The sequence below is a fragment of the Solenopsis invicta genome, chromosome 10, assembly GCF_016802725.1.
Source record: "Solenopsis invicta isolate M01_SB chromosome 10, UNIL_Sinv_3.0, whole genome shotgun sequence".
Classification (NCBI taxonomy): Eukaryota; Metazoa; Arthropoda; class Insecta; order Hymenoptera; family Formicidae; genus Solenopsis; species Solenopsis invicta.
Window position 1 is genome coordinate 7372845 of NC_052673.1, and position 14172 is coordinate 7387016.

Here is a 14172-nt window from a genome sequence, read left to right on the forward strand (position 1 = left end):
CATATAGACGGCTATACATCAATCAGCATTAAATGCGATTAAATCAATTTTCTTTTTTCGTAAATCGAAAAAACACTGGTCAACAATGAAAACGTATCCTGTACCAAAACTATCAATTCTTATTATTTCGCAGCTTCGAGAAACACGTTAATAAAAATAGCATGTTATAATATATTAACAGGTATCAGTACTGATCCACAATTTTGACATAAAAAAGTAAGTTTAGTTAAAAATTGTATGGACTCCTAAATATTAGTTAAACAGTGCGGTGAGGTGCCTACCGCAGTCAACACGCAGTTGTTAGCGAGCAAAATAACTTCTCAATAAATAAAATTACAAAGTTGCATTTCTCAGGAAACGTTAGTTTCGGCTCTGCTTTGAGCCATCTTCAACACTACGACCGTAAAGGAAGTAATACGATTTGTTGTCTCGCGTTCAAAGGCCTCAGAAGAGAGTTCCTCCCATTTGGCATAACCGAAAGTTCCACCTTAGAGAAGTTGGGTAGTGGATATTATTAATTTACTTGATGCATAACGTTGAATCTTTGAAAAAAATTAAAATCCAGAAACTCAACAGAAATCCATGAAAGCAAAAAGCATTATTAATGTAAAAATTACACATTATCTTGTTCGTAAAATTGACAGTAAATTATGGATAAAATACTTTTAAAATGTATTTAAATACATAGATAAAGACGCAAATTAAAATATATATAGATAGAGATAGTCAAATAATTTTAAAAATATTTCAAATATAATACACGTATATGTATATCAGATACTTTGCAATTATATTTCTTATAATAATGGTAATATGCGTAAAATAAAAATATCAAGTAATTTTTTTATTAATGTTATTAATTTTTAAATATTTTTTTTGATTGCGATTTCTATTTCATTCATTATTAGTTTTACGTACAAAAATTAAAAGATATCATTATTCAATTTATTTTGCAGTATTAAAATTTAATCACCGGTGTTAAATAATGTTGTTCAATCGATGCTGACAAAATTGTGTTAAATTTTAAAAGTAAACATTTCATATAAGGAAACTGTGCGATTGGTGCGATATCTTCACTTCTCTAACAAATGAAAAAAAATCTCTATGCCGATAACACTTATTATTAGTTGTAATTTCTACCTTTGATTTTCTTAATTTAAAGATATGGTTGTCTTTTACGGAAAATATCTAAGAAACAATATATTTGAATTTTATTTTTTAAATTTGCACATTTTTTTGCAACAGTAATAGGCAGATTAAAAATAATCTTTAAAAAGATACATACATTTTTCCACGTATCTTCAAATATTTTTTCCAAAAAGAAAATTATGTGAAAATATATCTGAAAATAAGTCTGAAAAGTAGTTCAGATATTGTGTTTAGTATTTAGATATAGATACAAATATTCCAATTCAATATCTCAGATACAGGTTCAGATACATAAAATGTATCTCTATACATGTGTCTAGATATTATCCAACATTGAAAATTGATATCAGTCATTAGACAATTTGAGATTAAAACCAGATATGTTTGTACAGTTAATTGTCACTCGAGTCCCGAAAGTGAATACAATTATTAGTGAATCGTATGGCCGAAGTAAATAACATTACAGATCAATATTATAAACAATAAGTCAAAAAAATAAAGCAATAAATACAGAATGGGTACCCAATGTAAGTTAAAATAATAATAAAATAAAAAACAATGGAACTGTCAATTGTTTCAAATAATCACGGTCTAAAATTTTCTTAACATTCGCAGCCAGGTCAAATGACCCAACAGTTTTGTTTTATATAGAACTATATATAATTTTTAATATTAATATTTTATTTATTTATGTAATACTTTACTGAAATTACAATATTTTACAGCAACTGAACAGAAAACGATATTGTGTACTTACAACGTAAATAAATAACGTTTATTTATAACGATTTGTACATGAATTCTTTTTGATTATTATATGTTTAATACAAATGTATCAAAAACAAATTATCACATATTATCCTATATTTATTATCATTACCTTCACAAACGTAACATCTGGAACGTTTTCAAAATTTAAAGTATCTACTATTGTGTTTTTGTTTAGTTTTCTTTACTCTCGTTAGCATTTATAATATGTCTAGACAATGTTATCTTACGATTAAATAAGATAGATAAGTAAGATAGTGTTATTTTACGATTAAGTAAGATAACACTATGTTATCTTACAGACCGGCTCTATCTCTACTCACATAGAAAACAAATTTATTATCGAGACTCGAGTGACTCGGCGCGGCGTTCACATTTGAACAGATACATAAAAATTGTGTAAAAATTCCCTATCGGATTGTGATTCAAACTATTTTCTTACAATTTAATATGTAACATTTCAGAATTTCGTTTGATTTGAAATCTTTTACATACTCTATTACATAAATGAATAAAATAAGTTTTAATATTAAAAATTATATATAGTTTTATATAAAACAAAACTGTTGGGTTATTTGCGACCTGGTCGCAAATGTTAAGCAAATTTTAGACCGTGATTATTTGAAACAATTGACAATTCCATTGTTTTTTATTTTTTTATTATTATTCTTACATTGGGTACCCATTCTGTATTTATTGTTTTATTTGCTGTCCAAAATCTTGACGTTTACACAATCAAATTTACGAACAAACTTAATTCTGTGTGATTAAAATAATAATTAGAATTAGTAGTGGCGTTTCTGTAAAGGTGTTATGTTTAGAAACTCTCGTTCCGAATTTCCTCCCAGTTTGGCCGACCTAAGAGACACTGAGACAAAATTTTGTACGTCACATTTTTCATGGAAACAATTTCATAAGAAACATCTTTACTTCCGGTGGCAAAATAATTGAGTTTGTTCAAAGCAATAAAACAACAGGTTGATATTAAAATTACTTCTAATATTTTATAAAATTATAAAAAAAATGTTAATATATGATACTGTAAGCCATGGAATTTTCATTTTATTAATTGTAGTATCACAATCACTGGTTCGTTTCAGCATCGTTTTGTTTAAAGAAAGCTCAGTCTGGTGTTAATCTGTTTTAAAACTAAAATCCAAGAGATAACCATTGTTCAAAAGAACGTCCACAATGCTTTCGAGATTTTTCTGATGGCAACTGAAAAATAGGAAAATAGAAAAGTGAAAAATCAACCTCATTATTGTACCTCTTTTTTTACAGAAAAGGATGCTGAGATGAAAAGTTGAGATATTTCCTAGAAAAAGTGAGTTTGCGGAACCAATTAAATTCGATCAGATTATTGTTTTTAATAATCAAGAAAATTGAGTTCATTCCCTTCAATTTCAATAGTAAACTGAAGTGGCTCAATAACTGAAGTGGTCTTGAGTAAAATCGATCGTAACGCTGAGGGTAGCTCAAAACGGAGTCGGAAAGTACTAAGAAATACAACTTTGTAATTTTATCTATCCATTGAGAAACTATATTGTTCTATTTCGTGCCAAAATTGCGTTAAGTCTGATATCCACCTCACATTATTGTTTAGTTTGACATAAAAATTTGCATCCTACTCTATTTTTTTTTCCATTTATTTACGTATAAATAGATCACATATAACCGAATAAGATGTTAATTAGCTCTAGAAATACAGATTATGTGCAATAATAACAAAAAGTGCATATTTAAAGAGATATCTTTAAATCATAATATCTCGAAGAATTAATCGTACCATAACGAAACAAAATACATATTAGCACTAAAAATTGACGTGGCATTACCGATATTTAATTTCTATGACAGCATTTTTCTCATAATTGTGAGCTGTCAAAGAATAACAAATTTGTATTTAACAGACAAAAATACATCGGAAATAATTGTTCACACTCGATGAGGCATCAAAACAAGGTCAAATATTTTTCGTCCAGTATAATTTACAAAGATCGATTGTAGAAATTTAATTAATATAATTAATTATAAAAGAATATTATCAATCCTTTTTGCGACGTAAAATCAAAAGTAAAGTAAACTGTAAAGTATCACATCTCTCTAAACCGATAAATAAACAAAAGCTCGCGTGTAGAGATCGTAAAAAACAAAAAAAAATCTCAAATAAATCCACGCTCGCAACGCGCGCTTTTTCGTCGGCTTTTTGTACAAAACGGACATACCGTGTCAGCGGCAAACGCGACCGACAGCGCGTTAACCAACCGCCGCGTCGTCGGGCTGACTGACAAGCGCGCGCGCTACCGATCGACCGCAAGCCGCGAAACGATTAAACGCCTTACCTTTCGCCATAGGGGAGACAGCTAAAAAATTGGCGAGAGCCGCCCCGGTGCCGTGGCCGAGCAACGCCAGTCGCTCAGGATCGCCGCCGAAAGCCCCGAGATTCTCGCGCAGCCAATGGAGCCCCGCCACCAGATCCATCAATCCGTAATTGCCTTGCGCGCTCCCTTTCGAGCCGGTTTTCAGGAAGCCTGCCGTTTCAATGTGCCCGAATTAGGAAACCGCCGACCTCATTTACGCTAGCCCAAACGGATCGGCGAACGGAGGACGTTCGAATATTCGACGCCGTCAGTTCCCCGAGAGCTTTACACGAAGATACGAGCGGAGTTGTGCGCGGCATCCCCTTACGGGTGCCCGCGCGTAACTTTCGTTACTTCGTGGACGAAAAGCGGAAGTTGTCGCGGAAGAAAGAGAAAACTTGTTTGGAAGATCCATGCACAGACATTTCCGGGGGAGCACGATTTCTCTCCCTGTGTTCCGAGGAGGTTTCCTCCCTCCGCTCCCCACCGCGTTTCGTTCTTCTTGCACGCAAACCGGACGATCAAAACTCTGTTATGTTAATCGCAAACTTTCGCTAAGCTCGAGCATGCTTACTTTTAGTATCTAGCTTTAACAGAAAGAATCGTTGGAGTTAATTAATTCTTACTAACAAGGAAAGATAGATGGAAGTGTCGTTCTCCGATTTTGTCGAGCCTTTAGTATGTTGTAATGCGGATCTAAGTAAGGGACACGTATTTTTTTATACGTGCCCGTTTTCACTTTTAAGAGAAAACACCGTTTTGAAGAAAATCGAGAGTTTTCTTTTGAAGCGAATATTATCAAAATTATAAGAGATAGAAAAAATGTTCTCAATAAAAATTGAATAGCTTGTAAAGTACTTTATAACCAAATTTTTTATTTAAACAAATTTTTTATTTTTTTATTTAAAAAAATTGTTTTATATTTTTTATTTAAAAAATTTTTTTTATTTTTTGTATTATTATTATAACATACTCTTCAAGTTCGACTTTCATTCGGAACATTCTTTTCAGGGCTAGTAAAATTTTACCCAACCCAATTAAACCGGTTAAAACCGGTTTTAACCAAGTAAAAAACCTATACTAAAACCCACAGAGATTTTATTTTACTATACATTTTTAAAGCCTAGGAAAACATAAATAAAATTAATATCTAGATTGTAAATCACAAAAGAAAACAAAAGTTGCGTTTTATTATTTATATTTAATATATTTTAAACTTATAGTGTTAGATATTAATACATATAATATTCATATAATATATTAATAAATAAAATAAAATTATATAATAAAAATAATAATACTTTTCTAAGTTCAATTAATGAAGTAAATTAAGAAAATAAAATATCGTGGATTAAACTCTAAATTTAAACGTAAATTATTTGTATTGTGTATGCGTAATATACATTAAAAAATGAAATAATATACATTTATAAAGAAATATACATTTTCAAAATAAAGTCTCAACATGGCACCAGACCAGATACTTGAATCACAAAACGTTTTAATTGCAAATTAAATTGTAAAATAATCTTAAATGTAAATCATACGTTTATATTAGTTTATAATTAATCAACTTTCATAAGTCATATAATTAATACAAAATAAAGTAAAGCAAAGAAGTTATAACTTAATACAGTTATAAATTTTATGAAGATTTAACCAGGCAAAACTGAGTAAAACCGGTTATAACCGGATGGGTTGGGTTTAATTTGAAAAACCCGGATTTTTGCCAGCCCTGATTCTCTTCTATCTTTTATAGTTTCAACAATAATCGTTTCAAAAGAAAAAAAAACTATTTTCTTCAAAGGGGTGTTTCACCCTCTAAACGTGAAAAAAGGCCCGTATAAAAAAAAAAGTACGTGTCCCTAATTTTAATCCGTACTACACATATTAAAGGCTCATCAAAATCGGAGAACGACCCTTCCGTGTAAGTTAGTTATCGTTGCTGAAACAAAAGTCGAGATACCCGCACGCGTGCGTGTACAGAGCGTAGCTATTGTAACGACGAGCGACTGAACTCGCAGGGAATAAACCGGATTAAAATTAAACATTTGTTCACTGGTACTCAATCCCGCCCGCTTCAATTCGCTGTAGCGACTCACCTACGGGACCCGTCACTTTGCCTCACATCTGCTTGCGGAGTGAATTTTTTTCATTTCAATTCGATTCACCTTTTAATCATGTTCACATGTCCACTGCTCTGTATTGGTACTTACTTCTAATTACGCTCATATTTAGCGTCGAGAATCTCGTGAAATAATGATTCAAGCGAATAATACACTTTAAAAATAATTTGATTATCATGTTAAAAGTTTTTAACATAAACTTGAAGGTGCAAGAAGTATAAATCTCGCTGTATAAATTTAATAAAAAACACAATTTGTATTAAATTTTTCATTACCATTTTGGAAATTTTAAAATCTTTTTTTTAAACTTTTTGCTTTTATTAATATTTTAATAAAAAAGATAATAAAAAGGTAACTTTTTTGTTTAATTTGATCTTATTTTAGCATTAAAGAAGAATCGGAAAAAGTAAAACATTGCTTTTTGAGTAACAATAACGAGTTACTTTTTAGAATTAGTACTGGTAACAAATTACTTTTAAAAAGTATAACTTTTCCAACTCTGGAAAGTACACTTAATAGAGGAAAGTTACTAATACTGGCATACCACTTTGTTTTCAGACAATATCTCTTAAACAAAAACTAAAAATAAAACTTTAAAGACTTGAAAACATGCTGGAAAGCGTCTTCTATCAGACGATATAGCAGTAACACTGTTTTGTATTTTATATTTGTAATTAATGTTCTCTGAGAAATTGCCTTAAAACTGGCACAAGATAAACATACGAATAGAAATTTGATTAGGCATGCCCGATATATGACTAGCGCTTGATCGGAAAACAATAGAGTATGCCTTAATAAGAAATTCCCGATACATGCCTGATTTCGTGCGCAACGGTGTACGTTTTTTAAACATTTTTCAGATAATTCTTACACGGGTATGATTTCTTTGTATCCTATTATTTATTATTTTATTTACAGGGTTTGACAAGGACTAATCTTTTCCATAGCGCATGTCATAACGTTTTTATAATCAATGAATATATTAATAATTTAACAATTCATCGGTTGTCGAAGGAGTGACAAATATAATAGACATTAAAAAATAAATTTATTATGGGAAGGAAGCGTTTAATAACCAGAAATCGCGTGAGAAGATTTCAAGCTGCTCGTAAAACATCGTATTCAAAAGCTAAATTGCACGGTAAATAAAATACAATATTTTATAGTATAAATGATATTTATAACAATTGCATAACTTTAATAATAATGTAATTACAAGATAAATGATTAATAAGTATATTATAGTAAAGATTATAAATCTGTTTTCAATGCAGTTTAACGAATTTAATAATTTAACAAATTAAACTAAAATACAATTCAATAAATATTGTTTAAATAATATGCATTGAAATCACATATATAATTCTAAGAATATAAAAAATTAATTACTATTTTCAAATTACTTTCCAAGTTAGAAATTTATAAAGCATCAACATCAAAAGATTATTATTTCATTGTTCCTAATTTAAAAAATTTTTAAATAAACATACACACACATAATACACATAAATAAATAAATAAAGTTTATTATTATTATTTATTATTGTAAATTTATTATTATAAACATTAATGTTATTATAAACGTATATAATGCATAAAGATGTTTTCAGTATTTAATAAAATTATTATTAAAATAAATGTATTGAAATATTATTATAACCTAACTAATTACAAAATAAATTGAAAACAATGTTAATGTCCGGTTTGAATACAGCAAAAACAATAAACACTTGAAAAAGATCGATTAACGAGCATCAACAAATATTATTTATATATACTTAATTAATTGTTTATTTAATTACAGGACGCTTTGGTTTCATTTAACCATCATCAAATTTAACAATATCCAAATTTATCTCTACATTATGTTAAGCAATTTAATTGATACAAAATTGAAAAAAGTGACAATATGATATGTGGTTCACAAAAACATTTTGAATAAAATAAAAGTAAAAATAAAAGTCAAACATGATAAGCGTTACATAAAGTGTTGAGAATAAAATTGAAAAAATAAGTCCAAATGTAAAACATAATATAACTAAAACCAGTTAAATCATTCTTTTGACTAGCTAAATACTAAAATTTTAAACTCCGAACCAAATTACTATAAAAGATTCGTTTAAAAAATGCTATATATTAAAGAACAAAGAAATAGAATTAATTTGCAAAAAGACACTGAATTTCCTCGATAATGCGTATTATTGTTTACTTGGCTTATTAGAAGCCGAAAACATATAAGATCGTTTGCTGACTTGTTTTTTTTTTTTTTTTTTTTTATCATTATTTATTCTCAATCAAGTAAAGTACGTGGCGAAAATAATCTCTTCATCCAGTCTAACACATTTATTTTAATCTGGGACCTGATTACCAAACGTTAGTACCTCTAACATTGATTTGTATCATACATTTGTAACTTCTTTTATTTGTTTAATTTTATAACACAATTTTAGCCTCCATAATTCAAGAAAAGAGAAAAATTAAATTTTGCATTAATGACAAAGAAGGACAACTTATGACGAAATTTTATTTGGTTGACAACAGTCTTTTGGCTTTGAAACCAAAAAATTGTTTTTTGAAATGTTTCAATCTTTGTGAATTTTCTGACATAGAGGATATCAGTTTTGTCAATCTGGTTTCAGTTATATTATGTTTGGACTTATTTTCGATTTTATTCTTGATACTTTGTGTAACGTTTATTGTGTCTGACGTTTCATGTGGCTTGCTACTTTTCTTTTTATATCTTTAAAGATGTTTCTGTAGACCATATTGATGTCCTGTGACCGTATTGATGTCACCTTTTTTCAATTTTATATCGACTAAATTCTTTTATGATGTAAAAATAAATTTAAATATTGTTAAATTTTAACTAATGATGGTTAAATAAAACAAAACGTTCCAAATATAAATAAACAATTAATTTATTATATATAAATAATATCCGTTGTTGCTCGTTAATCGATCTTTTTCAAGTGTGTACTTAAGCGTATATTTAAATATATATTCAAAATAAATAAATAAAACAAAATAAATTGATAAATTAAGTAATAAAATTTTTACATATTAAACAACAATTATAAAATTAAAAGGCTAGAATTGTACTCTCCCACTTTATGTTTTCTTTTGGCATCTTATTAGTCGATCTATTGTATTCTATTTTCCTACCATAAGATATTAAAGAAAATATAAAAAAAATTTTGAAACATCGGTTAAGTGTTAGTTGAAAATTTCATTGGGAATATTGGGATTTTAACTCGTGTCCAATATGGCCGCCTCAATAAGAATTTTCCACGTCTATGTTCACACTATGCACTCAAATATGTGTAGTGTGAACACGTGGAATATCTTTATTGAGGCGGCTATAGTTAAAATTCCAATAGTTATTGTCTATTTTTACGAAGAGATGTACCGATTTACGCTGCACAGCGATTTTATCTTTCAAACCGCACTACGAGAAAAATATGAAGAAGAAAAATATAAAGTACATTAAAAATATAAAGTACATTATTAAAAATATATCTAATATTTTTAATAATGTACTTACTATTGTTTAAATTGTGCAATTTGCCAAATTGTACGAATTTTATTCTCGCTTTTCAAAAATTTGCTTTTAACAAATTTTATGTAAAAAGAAACCATAAATGTATAAAAACGAAGGGTTTTCTTTAATTATCTAAGCGGTTCATGTTTTTGTCAGTATTAATACACTGCAATGTTTAATTTCCGAGAAGTAAGGGGTGCCGCTTTAGGAAAGCTTAATAATAGAGAAAAGTGCCAGTATTGGCAACTTTCCTCTATTATTTAACGCGATGGTCCGATCGGAAATTTATTTACGTCATAAGTGACGTGAAAACCGTAAATGACGCGAAACAGTGAAAAGCACGAGTAATAAGTGGAGTAACAAGAAAAAAGACGGAAGAAAATCGAATCGGCCGGCCATGCGGTATTGGATAACGCCGCAGGCATTGTTTCGCTTCAACGATGAACAAAACGCATACGGAACTGCAGCACATGCCGACAAAGGGAAGCGCGAAACCAGCCCCGGTATAGTGAAAATACGGCGTATCGATATCGAAAATTGTTCCACTGACTGCCCCGGGCTTCCTTCATGAATGGGAGATACGGTGTTGTAAACACCGTGCTTCCATACCTTCTGAATAATACGTTGTTTATCGCTTTATCCGCGATTAGGTGCACTCAAACTTTTAAATATCGCAGCTGCAAATAGCGCGGAAAAATGAATACAGATTACGGACCATTATGAGTGCGTTCGCGATGAAACGCGGTATAAAAACCGTGTTGTGGAGGTATAATACATTTTTAATTAACGCAAAATTGCAGTCTCGCCTTTGCCAACATCGGGAGAAAGGAAAGATGTCGATGCTCAGATAAAACCCATTTAACTAAATAAAAATCAATTAACTAAATAAAAAATGAGATTTATCCCGGGGGGAAGGGGGATGGAACAACATAAATTTGCAGGCGAGATGGTATTCATTTCGGCTTCTCGCGTTACACACAAATATCGATCACGTTTCGCGCAGCCATTTTTGCTCAGTGTTCCAGTTTAAATTATGCGCACGATATTTCGCAGATGCTGAAAAGCCGGGCGTTGTACGCGACAAACGAGCGCGAAAATCCATTCGCGTGAGAACACTCTTAAGCCTTACGTGTCCCCTTCTTCGTCCTCATTAAACTCGCCTTTGTTTCTTCCCCCTTTGTTCCAGTGTTTTTAATTTTGGCACACGCACACATGCGATCACCCCTCTCTTTTTTTCTCTCTCTCTCTCTCTCTCCTTCTCTCCTTCACGAAATACATCCTGCCTCTTGCATCTTTGTTCAGTTACTTATATTCGAGTTGACGTCTTGTTTTTAAAGAGTCGCAGCTATTGCAGAAATAACAATCCCTGGAGGAGAATTTCCATATATAACTGCGCGGAAAGTAATCTGGTAAGATCTCGACAAACTTTTCCTCCTAGCTGCCACGAATAATGAGATCATTCCTTTAACTCTGTCGAAAGAACAAAAGAGCTAGTCGCGCTGTGTAATAAACAAAGCATGGTAAACTCGGCGCACTTTATAACGCGGAAACTTTCTATCAGTTCTTGCGCACGAAATACTAATGCGAATGTCCGCTTATCGTATTACCCGGCCGCTGTCATGCTCGAAACAATTTTCTTAACGTAATGTGGGTATTTATCGAATATTGATGGTAGTGTCAAATTGTCAGTCATCGGGTAAACGCGCTTGTAACTCAAGAAAATAATTGTTTCTATTGTACGATTCTCCATAACAAAGCACGTCAGTGTAAAATTATTTTGTTCTACTGTTATTATCGGATTATTATTATCGCTAGCGCAGGAATAAATTTTTACAAATGACGAAAATGGTAGAAAGCGTCTTTATTCCTCTCGTTTTGTTTGAGGCAAAGTGACAGGCAATGACTTCTTCGAGAGATGCTCTGTTTTGTCGTACCGCAAACGCGGTATACGCGAGCGCGGTCGAATAAAAATAATCGCAAACGGTTGCAAGGCGTGTTCTGCGTTCCGATACGAGACGAAACGAGACGAGACGAGACGAGACGAAACGAGACCGTCTATCTCAATGAACAAGTATTGTCAGCTTACCAAGTACGCCGAGACGAAAATTGATGGAGACGACAATAAGGCGTCCGTGTGCGGCCAGGGCGGTTCCGTCAAATGAATTTCCGGCGCCCCACGAATAGGAATCGCCATGAATAAGGAGGAGAGCCGGTAGCGAGTCCGCGATACTACCTGCAACATCAAAGAACATTCTATTACGCATTTCTCTACACAAAGTACGTGCACGCGCGAATAAATGTAACAGAAATGCAAGAGAGAATGAGTATATAAAGAGAAATACACATGAGAAACATAATCAAAGCGCATTATCGCATCGTCTAAATTACATGAGTAATCATGTCGACGTTGATTGATTGACGTTTATAATCCCTCTAATTAGAATAAGGTTGCCGATATCGCATTGGTTCCTAAATTGCGTCATCTCCCGTAGAAATTCAACCACAGTATATGTACATTTCTTTGTGGGATTATTTTGGAAACTATAAAGCAGGGTTGGGAAGGTTATTTTGTAAAAATAACTAGTTACAGTTACAGTTTTTTTCTTTCAAAAAGTAACTTGTTGTCGTTACAAAATACTGATTTTAAAAAATAACTTGTTATAGTTACAATTAATTGAAAAGTAACGAGAAGTTACTTTTTAGTTACTTTTCTATTTTTTTTCATGTAATACTATAAAGTATTGATAATTTAAACACGAGACTTACATTTCTAACATTACTCAATTATTTTATTTATATTGGAACATGGTGTCAAATTTAGAGACGTCATTGCTTGAAATTTAATGAGGAACAAAGATAAAATTACTCCTGTGTCTATTTGTATCATTTGCTGAAGAGCACCCACGTAAAGAATCTTCAATTGTGTAAACAAATTTTTTTTAATTTTTTTTATATTTTTCTTTACTAGTGATGAAAAAATTCTTTTATTACTGTTATAAAGTACTCTTCAAGCCATTTAACTTTTAATTAGAACATTTTTCTTTATCTCTTATTGTTTCGACGATATACGCTTCAAAACAAGAAAACCAATTTTCTTCAAAAGGGTGTTTTACCCCCTAAAATTAAAATTGGGCACAAACAAAAAATATTTTTGTGTTATAGATGAACTTCTTTATTTGTACACAAAGTTTTAGATTTTTTTGAATTTTTTTGGGTTGCCTAGTGTTCCTTGTAAATAAAGTTATAGTTACAGATGGAAAAAAATAACGAAGTTAAGTTACAGTTACAAAAAAAATGTAACTCTAACTGTAACTTCGTTACAAGTAACGAGTTACTTACCATCCCTGCTATAAAACATCATCATCATGTTTTATTTTACTCAACATGTTAAGAACAATAAAAATTTCGTTATTATTATTTATAGAAGAATCGTAACTTTACTGCTCGTAACTTTGTTCCACACATTTTGTAAGTTAATTGCAAAAAAAGGTAAGATAAATAACCTAGATTTTGAAAATTTGTAATAATCATAATATTATTAAAATTAGATTAATTAAGTGCAAATAATTTTGTGCTCTTATTTGTAAATTAAATAAAGTTTTACAAAATGCTTTAGTATCCTAAATAACACCATTACTTCAATCGCGATTGTATAGAGTAAACTCGAGTAGGATGGTCATAGTTTTTCGAAATGCCAAAAACGTATTTTTATTTTTGTTATTTTTTAATAATATTTGATATATCATTTCACTAAATCTTAAAGTTTGTAATACTATTGAGTTTAAAGAGAAAATACTCATTAGAAATCTAATATTGTTAAAATATTATAACATATGCATTAGCATCTTATCAAACTTTTAAGGAAAAGATGGCCATAGTATTATGGGACAATTGGCTATACACATTTTACGTTAAAAATAAATGTAACATTTTCTAAAGTGATAAATAAAACTTATAATTTTATATATTTAGTATAAACACATATATCTTAAATATACAATTATATTTAATTACATGGGAACCGTACGAAGTTCACACATGGATTTCGTGAAAAAAATATCCGCGTCAAGGTCTGCTTAAACTGAAACAAATATGACGCGTCTAATTTTTCACTATTTGAAGACAAAATTGGAGGATTAAAAGTTAGCGCGTGCGTAATAAGTCCACTGTATTGTTGACTTTTTTCATTTTGTTAGTTGAAGCACATGAGCAGAATAAGTTGCAATATATG

The 14172-nt window shown here is 30.6% G+C and overlaps 1 protein-coding gene across 1 annotated transcript in view; it reads right to left on the reverse strand.

Moving 5' to 3' along the window:
* LOC105199207 (neuroligin-1) overlaps nt 1-14172 on the reverse strand; it is a 49034-nt gene that overhangs the window by 9465 nt on the left and 25397 nt on the right. Inside the window, exons 3-4 of the mRNA XM_011166183.3 lie at nt 12028-12174; nt 4260-4448 (exon numbers count right to left, since the gene is read on the reverse strand). Of these exons, the coding sequence (XP_011164485.2) occupies nt 4260-4448; nt 12028-12174 (336 nt within the window). The remainder of the gene's footprint in view (nt 1-4259; nt 4449-12027; nt 12175-14172) is intronic.